This window comes from Nicotiana tabacum, chromosome 23, assembly GCF_000715075.1.
Source record: "Nicotiana tabacum cultivar K326 chromosome 23, ASM71507v2, whole genome shotgun sequence".
Lineage (NCBI taxonomy): Eukaryota > Viridiplantae > Streptophyta > Magnoliopsida > Solanales > Solanaceae > Nicotiana > Nicotiana tabacum.
In genome coordinates, this window is record NC_134102.1 from 81,984,229 (window position 1) to 82,008,003 (window position 23,775).

At 34.0% G+C, this 23,775-nt stretch overlaps 2 protein-coding genes across 4 annotated transcripts; one reads left to right on the forward strand and one right to left on the reverse strand.

Moving 5' to 3' along the window:
• Window positions 1-600: 600 nt before the first annotated feature.
• On the reverse strand, window positions 601-12,013 carry LOC107825429 (putative protein phosphatase 2C 60). Of its 3 annotated transcripts, none has more exons than XM_016652290.2 (12): window positions 11,875-11,895; window positions 11,701-11,775; window positions 9,798-9,923; window positions 8,764-8,827; window positions 7,557-7,665; window positions 6,500-6,653; window positions 5,921-6,046; window positions 5,355-5,478; window positions 4,603-4,679; window positions 2,663-2,715; window positions 2,505-2,559; window positions 601-1,142 (listed from the first exon to the last, which is right to left on the reverse strand). In XM_016652290.2, the coding sequence occupies exons 3-12, from the start codon at window positions 9,912-9,914 to the stop codon at window positions 912-914; spliced, it is 1,110 nt and encodes a 369-aa protein (XP_016507776.1). In that variant the 5' UTR covers window positions 9,915-9,923; window positions 11,701-11,775; window positions 11,875-11,895; the 3' UTR covers window positions 601-911. The 3 variants fall into 3 exon arrangements, with proteins under 3 accessions (XP_016507776.1, XP_016507775.1, XP_016507774.1); XM_016652289.2 differs by having other exon boundaries at window positions 11,701-11,778; window positions 11,875-11,890; XM_016652288.2 differs by lacking the exon at window positions 11,701-11,775 and having other exon boundaries at window positions 11,875-12,013.
• An 8,387-nt stretch (window positions 12,014-20,400) lies between these two features.
• On the forward strand, window positions 20,401-23,500 carry LOC107825431 (AIG2-like protein D). The gene is made up of 5 exons (XM_075246767.1): window positions 20,401-20,759; window positions 21,363-21,435; window positions 22,223-22,315; window positions 23,215-23,298; window positions 23,398-23,500. Exons 1-5 carry the CDS (start codon window positions 20,632-20,634, stop codon window positions 23,488-23,490), a joined length of 471 nt encoding a protein of 156 aa, XP_075102868.1. The 5' UTR covers window positions 20,401-20,631; the 3' UTR covers window positions 23,491-23,500.
• Window positions 23,501-23,775: the final 275 nt, after the last annotated feature.

The window sequence follows — 23,775 nt, forward strand, 5'->3', positions numbered from 1 at the left end:
ATGACATATTTCTATGCTTAATGACATATTTCTATGCTTAATGACATATTCAATGACATATTTTTCTTCACTTTTCATGCCTATATAAAGGCCTTGTAATAGATAAGAAAATACACACAATTGAAGAAGAAAATCTCTTCCTTCTCTCTATCTCTATTTCTTGTTCATGTTTTACTAAATTGCTTTTATTTCATAACAACATGTCTTGTTCATGTTTTACTAAATTGCTTTTGTTTTATAACAACTACCATATTTGTAAGTTTAATTTGAATTTCAAGTATGGGAACTTTTAACTGTTTCAAATAAGGACTAAAATATTAACCAAATTTTAGTTAAAACTATAATCCTAAGTATCTAGGAGATAATTAAATGAGGATTCATAAATATTAGGAAATTAATATAAATGACTATTTTGTCTAGTATGAACTCTATTTTTTTAAAAGACGAATGTCATTTTGCTAAGGGTCTTCGTGCTTTTAATAAACTATAAATTTTATTTTTCTTTTTGGGGCGGGGGGAAAGGCGTAGGGAGGTAGTAGTATATCTAAAAATTGAAGTTACAGCAAGATCAAGTTATGTAGAAGTGCTCCCTCGCCCCACTCAGTGCAACCACAGACCAAGTTAGTCCTTTATTAGAGGAACTTGGCAAAGAGGCCTTGATACAAATTGTTTCCTCGGTTTTACAGCAGGGAAAAGGGAACCCCTATAGAAGTTACTCGAGTAAACATCAACCTGAGAAGGTTAACCCTGTGGTCAAGTTACCTATACAAGCCATCCCAATGGTTATAATACAATGCATTGACATACAAAACCAAGAAAAGCAAAGTATATGCAGTAGATATCTACTCAGAACAAAACAATCATGTACAATTGCAGACTCAGAAGTATCACCCAAAACCGGGAGCTTAGAGCTACGAACTTGATCCACACTCTGCTGGTTTTGTTTCATTGGTAGCCTCGTCGGAAGCAGGGAGTGTCTCGCTAGAAGCTGGGAGTTCTTCAACTGCAGAAGCCCCAGACTGAAAAGGCTTCTTGAATTGCACCAAAATCATGGTCATGTTGTCACATCCTTCACCTCCAGCAGTAGAAGGTGCCAAACACCTATCGAGAACTCTTTCACATACTGCAGAAAGCTTGCTTTCCTAAAAATCAAACTTACTGTCAGTCTGTATTTTAGTGCACACAGAAGAACATTTATCTCTGGACTTCACATATAATCAAAGCCCCAGCCTATGATATGAGAAAGCCAGATCAAACAATATATCCTATCCCCCAACACCACCCACCAAGCGCAAAATGGACAACAATTAAAGACGTCTCAACGGAGAGGACAGCACATTGATTGAAAATTTTTATCAAGACGATGAGATGTCTGCTCATGTATCTGAAGATACCACATGATCTAAATGGACTAGGGACTATTTAGCAGGTCTTGATATTTGGCTGCAGCCGGTAATCCAGCAGACTCTAGAGTAATTTATAATAGGCCTTTGAAGCAGAGTAATCAAAAACCAGAAATGTCTACGAAAAATGAAATTAAGGTTATGGTTGATGAACAAACAGACACCCAATAAGGCAAATGGACCTCCTTAGCCATTCCTGGTGATTCAGTTTTGCTTATTACTAGGTAATCAATTGAAAACAATTGCAACCACTGAGCTCCATCAGTTGGGCAATAAAATATACCAGAATGCATCTCAAAAAAACAAATAATTCACTCTTTTCCTATTGAAGATATCATTTTGATGAAGTGCATGCATGTTTATTTTGTTCTTTTTATTTTCCGTAGTTCTCAAACAAATTAATAGTACATCAACAAACAAAAGGTTCAGCTACGTGGACCTGTAGATAAACATAAGAATCAGTATGTAAGCACATATTATCTATGTTGCTCGGACTCGGGTGCAGGTATCTGATCCGAGTGTGGATTTGGATATTGGGATACGACCAATAAATGTGTGTGTGTGTAGGAATATATGGCATAAACCCAAAAATCAAACCAAATACTTCTCAGTCATAGAATGTAGTCAAAGTACTCAAGGTAAGTTGACCAAATCCGGTATGGATCCCACACCCACACACATGCCGTGTTGACACGGGCCGCACAGCATAGCATATTACCAGCTACAGAGAAGCTTTTGTTTTTCAATCACTATGCAAACAAAATGTCAGACACTATATGTCCCTCCATTAATGATTACTTGCAGATGATTTTTTCCCATTCTATACATAGTTCGACTTGACTCAGCCTTTTGCCAATGTTAAGAGCAAAAACTTTATCATGTAAAATGCAAAAAAGTTTCATTCTGTTGAAGTTGCTTATTTTGAACTCGGCTAGCATGCATGGTAAGCAAAACTATTCCTTTTTCAGGCTTCACTGGTAGCAATATAATGAACTTTAGATGACTAAATTATTCCTCTGTTAGTAGCTGACTTCCCAGACAGGAATTTCATCAAACGTTAACACCAATGCAAATGAAGCAGAAAAATGTAGCCAGACTAACCGACTTCAGCTGCTCGTGTATAAAATCCACCAGTTGCTGGCTGGACATACAGTCCCTGAGAAGAAACAGCCACATGAAAAGCTATGTTATATATTTGTTAATATGTATTATCTGATAATCAAACCGAGTAAACTTTGACGAACATCTAAAATGCATACCATATACCATCACACGCTAGCACAATAAAATTATCATCATCGCACAGCTCAACCTAATCAGGGAACAAAGCAACATTAGAACATGTTATCAGAGGAATATATGAAAGAAGAGCGTCGGGTGGAGTGGGTGGGGGTTGAAGGCATGCAAGATTCAAGAAAGAAAGAAATCAAGCAATTAAGCGTCAATCCCAAGGTAGTTGGGGTCGGCCATATGAATCTTCATGACAATAGACATTCTCCCCCTCTTATCTCAATCAACCGTAATACCAATGGTTTTATAAAGCCAAAGTCTATTGCTTTTTCAATTATCAATCTCGCCCACTGAGATTTTAGTATCACCTTCCTACTTCCATTAATTAATACCGAATTGCAATAGTCCAAAATTTCATATTATTTTCCAGTCTCATCGAAAAGTCTTTGCCCATTATCACCAAAAAGTTTGTATTGCATTCAATGACTCCGAAGATACTTTTCAGGTCCTCCCTCATAGTTGTTTGATTTTATCATAGCAAAACGTGATAGAATTAGTGGGAAATTGAGGGGGATGGATACACTGTAGAAAGCTGTAAGGTAAACAAAACATATGGAGTCAATCTTTTTTTCTCAGTATGCAAAAGGCCTTTTTACGTGCATTGACCATATAAGTGCCTAATAGAAAGAAGAAGCATGTGATGAAAAGAAAGAATCAATATACAAAATAGAAAGCGGTGAGCTTGACCAAAGATTAGGAAAAAGATGGACAAACGCAAGAAGAGTAACTGCAGAAAGTCATCCAGCCAAAATTTTCGAATATGAAAAGAGAAAAGATAGAACTCTTGCTGAGTTAGTTTATTTTAATGTACAAGAGGACTTAGTTTATTTTAATGTACAAGAGGACTCCTTAGGTCAAAATTTTGAATTACATGAAACAAGTAATTTTTCCAAAATTCTTTTATTTTTCACTAATAACATAATCATTAAAAATATTCTGCAAGACATTCTTTATATAAGATATTCTTTTTATTTTATAAAGTAATAAATTTTCATTAAGAGAAGGGCAAAACACACCCGTATACGAGAAAGAAGTAAACCAAAAAGTAGAAATTTACACGATATTCCTGATTATTCTTGACTAATATAATCAATAAGAATATTCCATACAATATTATCAACGATTGTCGATTGCTGCCTAGCCCTCCATGATAAATCTCCATAACCAATTGTTATCAGTAGGCTCAATTGAAGACCATTAAATCTCTTACCCACAATCCCCAACACCTTCCAGTTTCTCAAATAATATTTCCTTATCCCTCCGTTGTGTCCCATAAGTTGGAGGGTCCTAGGGGTAGTAAGCTGCACAGCATATTAACAAGCTATCTAAACATTTTCAACGCTTGTGTTCTCCTTTTCAGCCTTATTACACCATTTAAATTTACACTAATTACTTAACCAGGATATCAAGAACCGAAAGAAATCAATTGATATATACCAGAATAGAGAAATTATATCAGCTACTGAAATTATATATAAGAGGTTATTATGTTAGAAACAGCCAGTGGTTCTTTTTTCGTCACTTGTCATTTCAAACTTGCAAAATATTTGTGCATAACCAATTACAGAAAAATCTTTTGGGTTGTGTCCATAAGTTAGGGATATTCGAACAGAAATGAGACAGAAACTTTACTCCATCCAATTTCATCTAAACATACCAGAAAATGTATATTATAAATTTCATGCAGAAGTTAAGAGTACAATTTAAGGGATAACAGAAGGTAGCCTAGAGGCACATGTCAAGAAAAAGCTGATGTTAGTGCCTTGTTGCTTCTTGGCACCAATAAGAGTAAAATATGTTGCCAAACCAAACAACAAGAATAAGTGGATCTAGCTTTCTTGAATAACAGTCATGTCTCAAAGTTACCATAAAACAAATTGCGTACATATGAAGAGCTGAAGGAACTTACAGTGTTTATATCTGGATTGGCAGTTACAATTTGCTTCTCAGCTGGCAAAAACTTGTTCTGCTTGAATTCCATGTCACCTGCAATTAACGCAAAAGGGTGCTAATTATCTTATACAATAGATGGTTACTTCCTTGCCATCTATTCCCAGTTAACCAAAACATTTCTAGTTTGAATTTTTTTTCAGTTATATTTCATCTTCCATTACAGTCATCTATTACTTATCAAAAAAACTTTTTTTTATTACCGAGAAATCCCTGCTGGTCAATGGCGCACGGTACGAAACTCGGTGGAGAATGGTCCTGCCCCTATACCCTTTTCCAATTAAGTACCATGCTTTTGCTTACGACAGAGATCGAACCCACGACATGCGTCTAATCCATACATCACATGCTACAAGTTTATCACTAGGAGCAAAGCCCTGTGCATGAAGCATCCCACGTTCACTCAGGCTCCGAGGAAGGGACGCACCACAAGGGGGTGTAGTGTAGGTAGCCTACCCTGATGCAAGCAGTGGCCGATTCCATTGCTCCAATCTGTGACCTGTAAGTCACACGGAGACGACTTTACCGTTGCTCCAAGGCTCCCCTTCACTAGGAGCAAAGCGCAAGGGGCTTAATAAAGAATTCTTAGCGCTTATTATACAATCCTAATAACAATCTCTATACGTTCAAGTAATGAAGTTTCAAATGCATTTGCATGACAACTAGCTTTTCAATAGATTATTAAAGGTCCACAACAAATAGGAATAATACCTATAGCTCTTGCAAGATTTAGACTTCCATTCACACGTCCTGCATGAATAAAACCACCAGCTTTTAAAATTCTCTCTCTCTCAACCTCAAGATCAGGTTTATGATCCCTCGATAAATTGTATGCCTGCAAAAAAGGGATGTATTGGATATCCGTTCTTTAATTTCACGTTAAGGTTTAAACAGGAAAACTTTAACATAGCATTATCGGACAATATACAAATCCATATCGGAGGCCATGTGAAGGGGAGCCTTGGAGCAACGGTAAAGTTGTGTCCATGTGACCTAGGTTCGAGCCGTGGAAGTAACCACTAATGCTTGCATTAGGGTAGGCTGTCTGTCTACATCATACTACTTGGCGTGCGGCCTTCCCCGAACCTTGCGTCAATGCGGGATGCTTTGTGCACCAACCCTTTTTATATCGGGGGCCATGACGCTATGGCCCAGCTATAGCAAGTCCAGAGACATAGCATGCTGGGCCCCTAGTAGAAAAACAACTTTGGACCAAAAAAAACCACTGCCAAGGAGAAGAATCATTCTACCAAATTATCAAAACCATAGCACATTACCTGGCCCTTCCTTGAAATTACACAGCGAGAGTCACCAGCATTTGAAACAATGAGTTGGTTCCCTCTCATGATTGCAACACAAGCCGTACATCCAGAAGTAGGCCCAGAAAAATCAGAGTGAGGCCCCTGATATCAATATAACACACACTTAGACACAAGCCAATTAAATAATGTCTACAACAACAGTAATGTGCAGGTCAGGCAAGGTTTCATGCTAAAGGACCATATAAGTATGTATAATTTTGAAGGGAAAGATCTATCTACAGCGGTTTTGCCCCATTTTAAAAAGCAGAAGTATTCAGTACAGCATTCACTTATTAAACAGGATCAACTTTAATGAAAGTTCCAACTTCTTAGGTTAACATGAGTATTCATTGAGAAACTTCCATTCTTTCCAAAAGCAAGAAGCAGTAGTAAGTGTACAGAAGTCCATTAAGGTTGGATTGGGAAGCTTTGAATATTCTCAATAAAATACCCCAATTTCCATTTCAAAATGGTTTTATCAGCTGAACAGACAAAAAAAGAGAGGCGTATTATTTTATCTCATTTTAACTCAATATCCTCAGGCACAACAAGTACCTCCTCAAATGCCCAATCATCAACATGGTTGTTTCCATCACCATTTTTTGGAGACCAAATAAGACCCTCTATCATACCCGTGAACTTGTTTAATTTATCCCCTAGTGCAGCCAGCTCCCTCCATCCTCTCTGACCACGCATCATCTCATCAATTCTGCACCAGGAACAGAACAAAACAAAGTCTCACAACGTGCTACAAAAGCACAAAAGCAACTAGTGATTTCATAGTGCAAAAGACATCCATGCAGACCTAGCAAAAAGCAGGGCACAGAAAAGATCTACATAGGCGATATCAATTAGTTGGAATTAAGTTTTAGTCATGTTAGTACGTTTTACTTTTATATGAAGTGGGTCACAACAAATGTCATTAAGGGTAAACGAAGATGATAAGATTAAATAGTTTCCAAAATATAGAAATGCCACAATTTTTTTGACATACTAAAAAATAAAGTATGCCACGTAAAAAATGGGACGGACGAGTACTTACCAAATTCCGTAGTTTAACATTACAACGCCACATGAGTATTCAACTTTTTGGAAATGTCAAGGGTTTGATATGATAAGCACCATCAGAGTACCCGTACAAGCTTTCAACTCATGGGAAAAGAAATATACGGAATAAAATGCATTTGCAGTGAAACAGGACTAAACATATCATCCATCAAATAAATACATTAAGTTAATTAATATAGCCAGCGACAATTCAAGAAATTCAATCCAAACAGGAGTGAATCATTCAATAATCCATTTCAGTTTTCAACCAGAAAATATGAAATGCATAGAGCAAACCCAGTGTATATCGGTCAAAGTTGAAAATTACAACAAAGCAATGGAACAGCACTAACATTAACTACTATAAGTAGCTACTAGGAAAGGGCTCATGAAAACATACATGTAGAATCAGAACTCTGTTTAAACAACAACAACAACAACAACAATAACAACAACAACAAACCCAGTGTAATTATAGTAAACATTAAAAGAAGTAAATAAGTAAACACTAAAAGACAGCCATAAGAGTTCTCAGGATGTTGTATAGTCAATTATAGAACTCAACCTGAAAAAGGCTTTCTGGACTGAAGTTCCTATATCACCATGTAAATATGCTTCATGCTTGAGCACTTGTTGATGTAGATACTTGGCACAGAATTTAGCAACAACTTTACCTGTAGTTTACCAATGGTTCAGTTATATTAGCAGATCAGGAAGTAGCATAACAGTTGTTCAAAACGTTCTTCAAGATGCAAGTTTATACCGGCAATCTTATCTTTCCAGAGCAGGAAAAGTTTGACTAAAGTGTCTGCTGTTTAGTAAGCATGAATTAGAATTTGGATTAGAATTGACACTTTCAGGGCTATTGAAGCTTTTCAGTAACCTCTATCCCAGGAATTAACTCAAGCCTTCCAAATCAAAAATATTGTTGTTACATCCCTAAACCACCATATAAAACATAAGGAATAGGGAGTAAAAGGCAGACAATTTAGAGGGTAACAGATAATAGGACTCTAAGCCTTCTGTAGTCCTAATCAACTTGGCATTGAGTGAAACACCATTATTTTAAGCAAGGATCCCAGACTGCTCGAGTATGTCCTCAAAAATACCTTTTATTAATTTCCATAAGTTGAATCATCACACGATTATGTCTCTACACAAGAAGTTAGCTAAATAAGCAACACCACACAGAAATCCACCAAGGTCACTTGGGATCTACAAAATCACTCAACAAAGTACCGTAATCAAATATATCCAGACACAATCTTCCACAGTGCGAGTTTGCTAAAATTGATAACAGAAAAACTAAAATTGATAATGCATTTCTACCAAGTTTAAACCATGGCCTTGCTGATGGAAAATAGACCTGAATGAACATAAAAGATTTCTCTTACAAAATGGCACTGCATCATACTTGATGTTTGATGCAACAGAACCAAGATTTCATAGCTCAACTGTTAAGGCATAACCAATTGAACTGAATGGAGAGAGAGAGGAATACAAGAGCTTTTGACGGAGTAGAGAAGGATTTTGTACACTAGTGGAATAGCGTCTTATCCCTTATTTTCTTTTAATGCACCCACTAGATTCCTATATGTATAGAAGATTGGATGTCTTTCATAGAAAACCATATTTCTTCGTAGGTCTTTCTACTTTTCAGTATACTTCTTGTACGCGGGCATGTTTTGCCCTTCTTTTAATGAAATTTATTGCTTTATAAAAACAAATGTATAGCATCTCAAGAAGAAACCATGTAACAACAAGATACATACCTCCGTGACCATCATAGACACCAAAAAAGGATGTTGAAGCATCCAAATCAGGTATTGCTGCATGCTGAACAAAGGAGTAGGACAAAAGGTCAGCTCAAGATGATGTTTATCTCCTACATATTGTTGGATTATCCATAAGGAAAACATTATGATAAGACAAACACTGAGAACATGTTTCAGAGTAACTATGCCAATAAAAAGCATTTATTAAATACTTAAGGTCATAATAGGATGAGCCTGTACAATGCATTTAAACTGATAAAAGCAAACATCATAATCTCAGTCGATAACAACTCCAATTCTTAACTGTATTGTGATTTTAGAATACTAAAGACAATTTTACCTTGAGTAGAATTAATTAAATAACTTTAGCTTATTTCCTTTCACTGAAAGATTACTCCAGCTTCCTTTGACTTATTTAATTCTTTTCTTTTATTTTTATTTTTCGGAAGGAGTCTAAACCGATAAGTGAGATGGGCTGCAAATAGATCATTAAGAGGAAAGAACGCTAACAAGCATAAAAATCATTGTATAGTCCCACTACCAAAGCTTTCCACGTTGTAAATGTTTTATTAGTCTTACAATGAATCTGTCGGCAAAGCAAAGGCAAGTTGGTCAAGACTCTTAGACGGCCATGGAAAAAGATACCAGTTTAACTTCATACCACAAATGTTAGGATACCAGCCAGCACTGAAGATAACAAATTCTACAACTCAGAATGATAAAATGGCTAGAGAAACAAAAATCAAACAAAGTTCAAACAAGTAACTTTGCTCTTGGGTCAGAACGCGAGAAATCAACCATAAACTTAACCTCATCCTCTAGGAACCGCTTGAGACAGCGCAAAATCCCTACTTTTTACCAGATGGAAAGCTGTGAAATTATTACCGCATTTTTCCACTTTGACATTATTGTCTTGTATCATAAATATCTCAAATGTATTGAATAGAAACAAACAACTTATTTCCATTCCACAAATTACATCACAAAACATATTGACTAAAGTAAGTAGCAGGGATACAGGGGATACTCACAGCATCTTCCATTGTTGCACGCCATCCTTGCATTGATGATAAACCATATCTTACCCTAGCATTCTCACCATCTTCTGAGAATTTCTCTGTTTTGGGGGAACTGAGGTATATACCCATCACTTTTAGCTGAAACAGATAAAGAGAAGCACTGACATATCATAAGAACAACCATAGACAAGTGGGAAGCAGTGAACATTTATAGCCAAAACCACTTAGAAGGGGAAAATCAGAATCTTCTGGCCATGTATCCGATTAAAGCAGATATATCGTAATAATGACAGATACAAACAGGCAACAATCTAGAGAAAAGATACAACTGAAGAATCAAGAAAGCAAAATTGAAAAACAAAAGGAAATCATCCTGTAAAGAAAATTACGTAAGAATGTTAGGTACTAGTAAACTCCCATAAGTTATCTGCCCCCCATCCCATGTGCAGGCCTCTATCTACACCATAATTGCAGTAGACAGACATATAATTCACCAAGTGCACAAGAAGCCTATCATCTTCAGAACAGCTGTTAACTTATTTCTCTCTTTCCACATAGACCAGAAAATTCAATGTAGAGAGCTTTCTGATGTTGTCATTGCTTCCTTGAGATTCAAGTACCATACGGTCCATAAGAGGCAGCAGGTAATTTTTTAAGAGAAAATGTCATTACTCAGTGAACGCTGACTAAAGAAGGAACATCTTCCAAATATCTTGAGCGAAATCAGAATAAAGCATCAGATGGTCAACTGATTCCAGAGGCAGACTGACCCTTAAGGATAGGGGTGCACCGATCCCTGTAAGCCTTGGCAAAAATCCTGATATATCTGTATATATATCGAGAAACCCATATACAATTTATTTGTGCCCCCTCAATCAAGGAAGCTGGATTGGTGCACCCATTGAGCAGTCCACTCAAGTTCTTTCCCTTGCTTATTGTGACCTGGGTTCGAGGCCAACTCCAGCAGCTTTGCTCTTTCTCTACTTTTTTTCTTTTCAATGATAGTTTAGTAGTAATAGTCTACTTTGTTTAATATTTCATTTACCAATTCTGAATTGAACTTGAGTTTAGTACTTTTTCATAGTAGTGAACTTAGTTTAAAAAAAAATTCTTTTTCAAATCCCCCCCTCAAAAGTCAAAAGCCCTAATGCACCTTCGCTCTCCACGACTAGAAAAATACAAACCCTTCCTTTACCACTCGCATTGGTGACTGTAGGAAGAGCATTCTCAATCATGAAGCACATCAAAGATGAATTGCATAGTAGTATTAGTGATGCATCTTAAAATGATTGTTTTGTTTATTACTTTGAGAAGGAAATACTTGCAAATGTAAGCAATGATGCCATCATTAACCGTTTTTCAGAAAATAAAAGAACATCAAGTTCAAGTATGAATGGATGACGCACTTTGTTATATTAGTACCAAATTAGTGATATGCGATAATATGGAAGTTTATACTTTGCTAATAAGTTATCACAATCATTAAGTTTTCAATGAGTTGCACGCCGAATTATGTCGCTAGTAATTGGCATATCTATGTTAAAGATAGTGTTGCATCGGCCACACTCAAATCCTAGGTCCGTCTTTGATTGATTCTATAATTTATAATACATACAACATCTGGCAGCAAACCTCTTTCCGCCCTCATCAAATTCAGTCTTGAAATGCTAAACTCTATGATTAAAGAAATTCAACAACTTTTGGTAATAGAGAGAAAAAGCAGATGCTAATGCAATTGACATGCTGTGTGAAATTCATAGGCCAAAATCCTTTGCAATTTGAGCAAATATGCAAACTTAAATCACTATTCATTTCAGCTCTACTTTCAGATTCAATTCAAACACACTTGAAAAAAAAGAAAGTAAATTGAGATCTTAAACTTTTGAAAATGTAGAAATTCAAAATCCCATCTTACCTCCAGAATAGAAATCAGTGCGATTGGATCACTACAAAAGATTTGCTAAATGGCTGACCTTGATAAACATTTCATCTTCTTCCAAATACATAATATTCAGAAATTGACTAACTAAGTATTGAAAATTCGTATTCTAAATTAGTATAATTCACTGGGTGAAAGTGAGAAACTTACAAGTAGATTTGGCCGGAGAAAGAGGCGTCGAATGAAGATTTTGTGATTCCGGTAAAGAGGAATGAGGTGGAAGGTAAGAGTAGGACAAAGTGCGTGTGGATTCTGACGGCTCTTCTCCTTGTCTTCTCATCTAATTAAATACTAGTATTAAATACTGTAATGCAACTTGCACAGAGTACAAAAATTGTGTTCTAATTATTTTTATTATTATTAGGTAATAGAGATGAAAAGTTATCCCTAAGCACAATAGCATATTCACCCCTAAAATTTAGATAAATATTTACTCGTTCCGTAAATAGTATTGTATCTCGACCTATTTCCTTTTTAGTCCGTACAAAAAAAAATAACATTTTTTCTTGTTTGAAAACAATTTACTTTTATGCAATAATTTATAGCCACACAAAATATATGTGACTCATTTTACACCATAAATTAAAAAGTTCTCTCTTTTTTCTTAAATTCTGTGCTCAATAAAATGGATTCTGAAAAGGAGGGGTATAAAATTTGGCACAAAACTAAATAACATAGGATTGTCAGCATATGTCACCAATCTAATATTGTTGGTTTCGGCTTGTATAGCTTAGATTTAGCACTAGGCAAGATATATTACTAGTTTCAAGTATCCACGAGCCAAAGGCATTTACCCCTCATCTCAAATGTAATCAAGGAAGCTTTCTGCTATCTTCCAGCTAGAGTTGGGAAGTTAATAGCAGTGCTCCACATGATCCGGAGCTATTTTTGATTTTGGTACGATATGCTTATATATATATATATATATATATATATATATATATATATATATATATATATATATATATGGTTGTTCATGATTCGGTTTGATACGATTTTTTCCAAAAAAAAAAATTAAGTAAATCGATTTTTCAAATATTAGAACCAAATTTTATCGATATGGTTTATGTCGGTTTTTCAGTTTTTCGGTTATTTTTCGTTTTTTTTTAAATATGAGACATACACTACCAAACACATATTTCAGCGACTAAATTTTCAACGTAACACTGTCAAACCAATTGCTTTTTGAGAAATTTATCATATACCAAGATATATTGATGATAATTGAATCAAATAGTGATGAATAATTTAAGAACTCAATTAAAAAATAGATTATTTTTAACATAAAATAGATTCTTGTATTTAGCAAAAGAAAACTACCAATTAAACTAGAATGTAAAGGCAAAGAACTAGATTATTATAATAGCAAAGAACTAGACTAAAAGTGCAAATGATTAATATGTACCATAAAATTTTAGAAACTTTATATAAAAATATACATATATATATATATATATATATATCATAAATTTTTTGAAACTTTGTATAAGTGTAATAATAAATTTGAAATAGTTAATCCTATAGTCGGTTTGGTTCGGTTTTTTCCGTTTTTTTTTATTAAAACCAAAACCAAACCAAATTTGATCGGTTTTTAAAATTCAAAACCAAACCAAACCAAAAAGTATCGGTTTTTTTTTATCGATTTGGTTCGATTTTTCGAATTTTTATGAACACCCCTAGTTACGACCATTTTCGCCTAAAATCTATGATACTCTTAGTACAGTCATAGATAAGAAGATGTTCCTGGTTACTATTATATATCTCTTTGCGTTTATTTTATGTTACATAGATTCAAACTACACCTCAAGAACCATACAAATCGACTATAATCTCTTGATATCAAGGTGATATTGGACAAAAGAAAACATGCATTGATCTCCACCCCATTTGGTAGTTAATTGTTACAGGTTAAAGCAACAAAAAACTTAAAACTAGTTTCAAAAATAGAACGGACTTTTATATAGTGGCATGGTATCAAGAGGGTTAGTGGACGACGAATTATCCTTCAACGCTTCCCTAATCAAGAATATTGTGATTTGTCATTCATATTGATGTGATGGAAACAATCCATGCACCAATAATAATTATGGGTAGTGTAGTGGCGCCAATATTCTTACTTAGAACATAGAAAAATTTGAATGAGTTCTAACTTCTAATTGGACTGGCAGAAAACAAGGGAACTGTATCATTAGTATCAACACATGACTCTCTAATATCTTAATTTACATAAATCTCGTACGATATACACATGATTTACTCCACAAATGGCTTATAGAAGTGGTTATAATTAGTACTAGAGTTTTTGTTGATTATTGTTTACATAGCGGATAAGATAGTTTATCATCGCTAAAGTAGTGAGTCATCAATCTAACCTCATTTCTTGGTAGAATCAATGTTTTAGGATGTTCTAACAAACAAAATAGAATTGGATTATATGATCAACTATTGGTAAGATGAGAATGAAAAACATGATTTTGGACAGGTGAATCACCGACAATGACATGTCCAACCTCTAAAGTTGGCCTTTTGACTATGACATCTTGCATCGAGTTACACTTCACTATTGTGGATATGCCTAATTAGACCTTGTGGTAGGCAATGCAATTTTTTTTAAAATAAGATCTTATTGTTAATAGTTACTCTTTAGTAAGTTATAAGGTTGGGTAGGACGCATTTTATGTCTTTTCACGTTAGACCTCTACAGCCAGATAGCATGGTGTAAAATACCATAGTCGAGTAAACTTCATATATAATGTGCATTCACTTGTAGTAAAGTTTGGCAGTGATTGCAACATACATTTTTTGTAACAACAAAAATGTATTTATTTAGGCAACACGATATATATTGAGCTATATTCATAATGTGTACACATGCCATGTGTGAGATTCTACAATCGAGAAGTATTCTGTTCATGCTTTTTTCACAATTGAACCTCAGGTGGTCACTCATCCACATGATAAGAACCCACTCAATATTTTTTCAAACTGGAAAGGTCCATCTGTTCCAAGTTTATTAGATATTCCCTCCTTTCCGGCGATCTCTTCCTAAATTTTAAAATAATTTAAAGTAAACTTTTAATTAATTTTATTTTCTTGAAATTTTTTTATAGTCACACAAATACTTTTGCATGTTTAACGCAACCACGCAAATGTTATTTCTTATTTAAGACCATAAATTTTAAAAGTTTTTATTTCTTTCTAAAACTCTCAACCCATTCAAATAGGCTTTATTGAGGCCAAACGCACACGAAAGTATGCACGGTCGTCAAGTAATAAAGTGATACGAAAAGTATCGTTCTCAAGAGGACTTAGTTATCAACTATTAACTAAATTAGACTATCCTAATTATCTAAATAAGGATTATACCCAAAAGTGTTAATTCTAAACTAATTAAAATTAAATTAAATAAAAACACAACGAATAAACTTTAAACAGAGAAAGAGCAGATTTTCACTGTTATCAATGTGATGAAAACCATCTAGTTTATTAGCTATCTAACAATCTTATATATTCTTCACTTAAATTTATTATTTAATTTATCTGGTTTATTTGGTTGACAGGGTTTATATTGCTCATAAGAATCTGTCGACTTCTTACTCTCCTATTCAAGCCAACATAACGCCTAAATGTGTATGGATCTTAGAATCAACAAGAATGAATTTATATATAGTCAAGCAAGGCAACTAGCATATATATATATATATATATATATATATATATATATATATATATATATATATATATATATTCTAACTAAAATAACATTCCCCGATGCCCAGGTTCAAGAACTTATTCTACTCAATTCTATGTATAATCTAGAATTCTCACTTTCAAGTTTAATTATAGATTCATAGATAGTATTCAATTGGTGATCACAATCAAATAATTAAGCGTATGATTTAAATCAAGAAATCAATATTAATATTCGAGTAACAATAGTTATGAAAGAACCAAAACCCTATAACGTGAAGTTTAGCTCCACATAGACATGATAACCAAACAACAAATTATCCAAAGAAACATAAAAATTACTAAAGTTTAATGAAGAAATGATGATATCTGGATTTCACGACAGCTCCTTGCTCTCTAAAACCAAAAAGGAAACGAAATAGCGTCGGAAACGAAATGGTTTATTTGTTGTTATAATTGAAGGCCGCAGAGAGTCTATCTCTTCCCGATTTATTGAGAACTAATTTATGTATAAAACCTTGTATAGGTACATTGTTTGCTTAGCATTTTACTTTTTTTTTTTAAATAATACATGAATAAGTTATGAGAAATTCTTTTACATTATTTTATATATTAGTCTTTGGGTATGCGCATTGTGTGTAGCTTATACTAATGGGTATTAAATTTTAAAAATTAATATAAATATAATATTTAACAATATGTTTGATAAAAGTATAAGTTCCTGAAAATGATGATTATTAATCTTATTAGCTAAATCAATAAAGAAAAAAAAATTATGTCCACACCTTAAAACTAAAATTTCTAATTTGATGAACTCCATAATTCCATAAGAATTAAAACTAAAAGTGAAAAGATGTAAAATGCGACAGAAAAATCAGTAACCACATCTTAAAACTACTCCTTAAAAGTTTTATGATAGAAGAATGTGAAATAGTATCAACATGATTCTATAATGATTATCTTTATGAGATACATAGAATTACTTACCTGAATCAATGAATCCCAAAATCGGTAGTACAGAGTCATAAGCTATACTGAGTACACTAAATTTCTAAATAACATATTTTAAATCATGTAATACATATAATACAGGCAACTAATCTTATAAAATACAAGCAACTTGAGCTGTTATAATTATAAAACATAGTGCAAACATAATCTTGTATTAATAAGATCCTTAATTGATATGAATTATTGCTTAACCAATTTTTTGCTACGCAATGCAATGAGCCAAACTATCTATACAAAAATTACAAATAAATAAATTTTAAATTGATAATTGTACAAGAGATATTGATAACAAAAATCACAATGATAGCTTTTTAATTTGCAATTGTCCATGAAAAATACACGAACGTCTATTTGTAACTTCAAAAATAACCTAAAGGTTATGAAATTTACCTCGAATTACAAGCAAGTTTACCTTCTCATATATCGACACTATCAAAGAGCTTATGATAAAAAATGTGAAATATTACTTTTTTAATAAAAATATTCAGCTCCTCATTAATTTAAATTTTTAATTTTAAAATTCAAAATTAAAGAAGGAGTTACCATCCCAGGACAATTTAGGTAAAAGAATCTTAAACCTAAAGTTACATCAATTGCTGGAATACTGTTGTTATGAACAGATCTTTTCAATGAATACAAGCTAAAATGAATTCTAAATCTATATTTTGTCAATTGTGGTTTTTATGAAAAAGATATTTTTATTTTACCACAAGAAAATACATGTGGTAATCTAAGTTCAGATTAGATTATTAGGCACCTAAGGATGTTACATATAAAAAAATGTAGCAATTATAGTTTTGTTACAAAATTTAATTAAGAAAAGAGATTTATATAAGGTAAAATCTTAATGAATTTTAAAGTTCTAAATAATAGGAATTCCTACATATTTAAAATAAGGAAAGGTTTAACACAAAAAAGTTTAGTTGATTTCAAATTTCTAGATATTAGAAAAATAATTTAGTTACGAATTTAATACCAGGGTATGCTTATATTATTAAACAAGTGGAGGCAAATGTCTGGCTTCTGAAGAGATTGTTATTTCAGATTCTTGTGGATTAATACTCTGATATTAGTATTGATTATCAGAAGTTCTTGAAATCATCTCAAATCCTCAATTTTCTATATATCACATTGAAAATATAAGTTGTGAAATTCTCAGGACTCTCTTTATACCCCTTATATCTGTACATCATGTGGGTGAAGCTTCTACTTGCTGGTGGAGATGAAAAGTTTTAAGATACTCTATATAGTTCTCTACTCACTTCATAGGTTACATGGTAGTTTACAAGTATACACCTGACTGAACTGGTCTTGTTTGATCCATCAAATTGAGATACTTTTATTGAGTATTGAGTAAAAAGAATTGTTGGTTGTTGTAGAAACTAGGAGGGGTATTCCCATGTACATATGAAGCAACAAAGGCCTACTTTTTGAGTCAAATATATTAGGAAAATCCATTACAAATGAATTGAATACAAAAAACTGACTTAGACGAAGAGTAAATGCCGAATAACAGAAGACATGTCTCAAACTCGTGAATGAATCCTAGAATGTTGCCTTGTTATTGCTGCTGTGGTTTCTTCTCCAAACTTGAATTCTAGGGATACGAATCTTTTTTTACTGAACATCGTATCAATGAGGTTCTCCAAAGCCTCAGGTGTTAATCGAAATCCATCCCAATGTAAATACGAAGCCCTGTTGAGATTAGTAGTGCTAGTGATGGTTAACTTTCTTCTTTACTGTTAGGTAGTTAAGTTCCATTTGTTAGTTATAACTAACTTATATTAGAGTGGAGTTAGTGTGACTAGAGTTAGCATTAGCCTTAACTACAGTTGAGGAGTAGAGTTAGTTTTATTCTCTTCTTCTATATATACATGTACACCACACTTGTCAGATTGAATTGAAGCATTACATTTCCTCCTCTTCTAGAATATTCCGTCAAATTCACTCTATCACTCTTCCTCTCTAAAAGCTAACAGAGAACTTTAGCTCCACATCCATGGCAGAGCTCCATGGTTAGCTGATTTCGTCATGGTATCAGAGCCACACGGCCATTAGTGTGGTCTTATCGTCCTCAATTCTCTCTCGAAGCTAATTTGGAGGATCAACAATGGCGACTGTCGATAACACGGAACCAGAGAAGTTGAGTCACAATCACCCACTCTTCCTGAATTCGAATGATAATTCAGGTACGATTCTGATTTCATTACAACTGAGAGGGTCGGAGAATTATTCTGTGTGGAGCCGCACAATGAGAATTGCAATCCTAGGTCGAAATAAGTTAGGGTTTATTGATGGCATATGCAAAAGAGAAAATTACGGCACAAATCTGGTTGATCTCTGGGAACGTTGTAATGCGATAGTTTTGTCCTGGTTGATGAATTGTGTATCACCTGAACTGTTGAGTGGAATGGTATATTCCTCAAATGTTAGTGCAGTTTGGGATGATTTGAAAGAGCGATTTGATAAGGTGGACTGTTCTAGGATTTTTCAGATCCACAAACAAATCGCTATTGCTAGCCAAGGTACCATCTTAATTTCAATTTATTTCTCTAAATTGAGAGTTCTTTGGACAGAGTTTGATAGTTTGGCATGTATCTTTTGTTTCTCATGTATCTGTGTTTTGAGATATAGTCGGGGCCTTGTTGCCGACATTTTCATTATTACTCTTCTATTATATTTAGAGGCTCCGTAGACAGGTTGTGGGTTATGGTTGATATTGAGAATTGAACTAGAAATGTTGGAACTTGGAAATTATATTTTTCATTAATTCTATAAACTCGTAATGTTTTGAAAATTATGAATGCAGCTACTAATGAGAATGAAAAGGAAGTTGTTAATAAAATCTTTTCAGTGATTGATTAATGGAGTACATCTCTTCTTTATTCATGGATGAGTTTGGGTAGAAGTAAGTCTAATAGACTTGCTCGGCCGGGTTCTCTCGGTTGAGCGCCGATAGCGCTCCCTGGGTTTGGGGCGTGACAGAATGCTTATGCAAAATTATAGGAGACATAACGGGAAGGATTCCGACAATTAAAAAAATTATAACTCTAGGCCTCTTTAATATTCTCTTTAACTCCATCCTCGTTAGTTGATAATTTTATTATTTTCTGGTATAGTTAATTAGTTAAAATATAAATCAAAATCTTTATAAATAGGAATTATTTGAACTTGTATTTTTTAACAATATTGAACAGTTGTAGCTAAACCTTAGTTCTTAGTGGGTTTCGACTCCGGACTCTAAGACCAAATTATATTTGCAGCGACTACTTATCCTTTTAGGACTAGAATTGGACGTATACTCTATATTACAATTATATCCAATATTAATTTGATTCATTAATAATCCATGCATTAAAATTATAAAATACCCCAATCACTTAAAAGGTATACCTTTTTTTTAAACATCCAACGCTTTAGACATTATACAACACACCATAATATCCAACAAGAAATAATTCATATATTGTGCTTTATACATTACAATCTCTATATAATAGTCTTAGCATTATTAATCTCTCCATTACGATTTCTACCTTATCAACCACTGCACAACTTATAGGCTAAATAGTTCGGGACCTTCCTGAATTTGGCAATTTTTGTTTAGTTTCTCCTAAACTTCATATGGTCTTTATTACCCCTTTGAACTTGGCATTTTAATAGCCTTAACCAGCCAGAAAGAAATACATAGTTGAAACACATATTCATTGTATCTAGAAAAACACAATTAAGATAAAATATGTAATGTATATTAAGACGAAACAACGATAAATTATAATTGGAACAAATAAATTATTATATTTAATTATGGGATAATTTATATTTGAAAAATATCATACTTGGAAGCTGATTTTTTAAAATTTTCTTACCTCCCACGCATATAAAAAAGAGTGTATTCACGTTGTTTGTAACATGAACGAGGAGGAGGCTATCAAATTTTTAAGTTTAGGGGGAATTAGAGATGAGGTAAAGTTTAAGGAGAAAACTAAAGAAAAGTGGTTGGTAAGTACCGTAGCAAGTGTACTTCCAACTGTCCCAGAAAGAAAAAGAAAACAAAAAACAAAAAACAAAAAACCAAACATCTTACTTTGTAGACGCAAAAAGCAAAGTCAAACATTGTGGGGAATCAGAAGTCTAAAGTGCGTAAGGCGTACATAGTTTGAAATCAAACATACCATTTGATTTTGCCTGGAAAGGAGCCGCTAAATGGCGTCTGCCAGTAGTCCTCAATCGCTGTTCAATGTTTTCGTCTACGGCAGCCTTTTAGCTGACGACGTCGTTCGTGCCCTCCTCAAACGGCTCCCACCTTCTTCACCTGCCATTCTCCACAACTTGTTAGTTTTGTGTTCTATTACCATCGATAGATGTGGCATGTTGCCTTTTTTTTATTATTATTTATTATACCCTTTTAGCTTATGTGTGTAAAATTGATGCTGAAATTGTTTTTCAGTGGATATTTGGGATTAGCTTTTCTTAAGAAATTAAAACCTAATAGTATGTGTTGAAGTTTCTTATATGCTTGAGATATAGTGCTGGTTTTGAGATGAATTAAAATAGAAGATTGTGATTTTAATGCTAATTTCATCTGTCTCAGAATCAAAGTTTCAACTAATCTCATACTTTGTATTATGTGAAAAATGTTGTACTTTAACATAGAGGGCTACAAGTGCTTCAACATTCCTTCTTACTTGTGATTCTTGAAAATGTCATGTAGTTGATTTCAACCATTATATTACATATATACGTCTTTTTGTTCTTAAATACTTACACTGTAGCTTTTCAAATACTAGTTAATGCGATTTTGGGTTTTTCAATTAAATTTTTTGTGTATATATGTTATTGTCCTATTTGCTCGTTGCTTACGATGTTTCTTTAAGTAATAGAGTGATAGATTTTTCTAACATCTTGTAGGAACTGATTCTGTTGCTTTGCTTCAGCCATAGGTTTAGCATCAAAGGGCGTGTTTATCCTGCCATTCTACCTGTAGAAAACAAGAAAGTTAATGGCAAGGTTTGTTTGACATTTACCACTTATTGCCCTAGAGAATTGGCAATGCTTATTAATACGTACTATATCATATGTACAAGCTGTTCCAGACATGCTAAATCACTGAATTATCTTCTAAAGGTTACCTCCAAGCATCTTAGCTATTCAGCTATCATGTGAACATAATCTGATGAATGAATTGCAAAACAATTCTGTTATCATGTGATTTTTGCTGCAAAATTTACTTTTTTCGGTGAAAATATTGGTCATCTCCACATTTTAAATGCCCAGGGACTTCTGCCTCTATTACAAACTACAAAGTCTCCAGACAAAAGCTGGGTGCATCATGGTTTGATACTTGTAATATTTTCAAGTGAGGTTAACATAAGTGAATTGATTGATTATGGAAATTTAAGATTAGGAAAAGCGAATTCACCTTTTAAGTAAACTATGGGACATAATTTTCTTGTTAAAAGTGGAATCATCGCCAGCCATTTGGTTTAGTTCTCCCTCTGACATTGGGTATAAGCATTACTTGAACCCAGTGGATAGCTGCTTATGGTCACTCAGAGTATAGCTTATACATCCTAGTCCATTCCATAAAATTAAAGATTTGGTGGGTGAATGTGATGACTGACCTCCATTATAGAGGTCCAGGGACTACAGGCTAATACGTGTGCTATACAACTATAAAGTAGAAGTAACAACAACTACTGCATGCAATCCCTTGTTATTGAGACCTCAATGAAAAATATAAAATCTTACCTCTTACTCATCTTCTGAATGATATGTTTGTTTTGACAAAATGCAGGTTCTTTCAGGCATCACTGTCCTTGAATTGGATATCTTGGATAAATTTGAAGACGTTGAGTATGAAAGGAGAACTGTTGATGTTTCCCTGACGGTATTGATACACAAAGTTCCAGAGTTCCTGTAGTCCTTTATTTGCGTTCTTGTTATAGCAGTGGCACATCACCAGAGCATTACAAGACTATTGTAGAGCTTAAAATATACTCAAACTCCCTGTCTCAAAAAGCTATTTACAAAAAAAAAAAAGTAAACAAATAAATAATTAAATAAAATTACTCAAAAAGCTTTTTCCAAATGTTGTCCAAATGGCTCCTAAATTTTTGGGTTCAATGGAAAAATCAAGCTATTTCAATTGATGGGTGCTTTTTGGCGATAAATGTAGATGCTTGAGGGCCTAACACCTACAACAAATACATGCTCTTTACTGCAGCGTCACTGTTCACTTGAAGTGCTCATCCAGCACTTCAGCGAGTAGTGTTCTGCAGAGTTTTCATCGAAATTAGGCTGTCAATTTCTTTTGTTTTGGATATAAGTCTTAAAGATCACCGCATGCGTTTTTTATTAGTCACAATTGTATGATTTCCTATTCAAAATCTCAGAGTGCTTGATCGCCCTTTGAGTAGTTCTACCTTCATCTGTGTCATCTTTTTGTTTCTAAAAGTTTCGTGGTTGACTAGGAGGCAGAAATCTAGTGTGCTTTGGAGGTAGGAGTTTCAGGTCTTCTATTTATTAACCATTGATGATACAACTTCATAGGTATGATGATCATCTAGTCATAGTGATATCATTGCCATTGCTTTTTAGTTCTTATTAAGAATGTTATGGTTGGCATAAATGTAGCGAAGTGGGTTTACTTCATCCAGATCTCCCACCTATGTCAGATATACTTTTGGCACTTCTGGCCTCACACAACACTAGTGAGGCGCGTGGATTTCAGTTTTCCAATTTTAATGTATTTATCTGGTTCACAATAGATGTCTTTGCTTTTTGCAGGACAGTTCCGATACATTAATGGTTGAAGCATATATTTGGGCTGACCAGAGTGACCCGAATTTGTACGGTGAATGGAACTTTGAGGTAATCTGAGATCTCGTATCAGTAGCTTCTTTTCTTAACCAAGATTTTGTATAAGCTAGTCCTCATACTTCTATGTTCTTATGGAAAATGCTTCAAAAGGAATGGGAACAGTTGCACAAGAAAAGCTTCCTGAAAATGACGATGGAGTTTGTGGAGGAACTGGAGCAACCTAACCAAAGTGGTAGCACATGAATCCTATAGAACTGGAGCAGCCTAATCAAAGTGGCAGCACATGAATCCTACTAAGTCCACGGTTTGATGTTTGTCATGAACCTGGAGTGCCCACGGACAACCCCCAAAAAAGAAAGAAACGTCTGGATAATTAAGCTTAGAAACAGGAAATCAATTTGGACAGGACAACTACTTTTAGTCTATTGCTTCTGTTGTACTACAAGTAGCGTTTTCCATTGCCCTTTCCTTTTGATTGTGGGATAGGGGGTAATAGCCCTTTGATCTTGTGAACACTTCATATTGTCA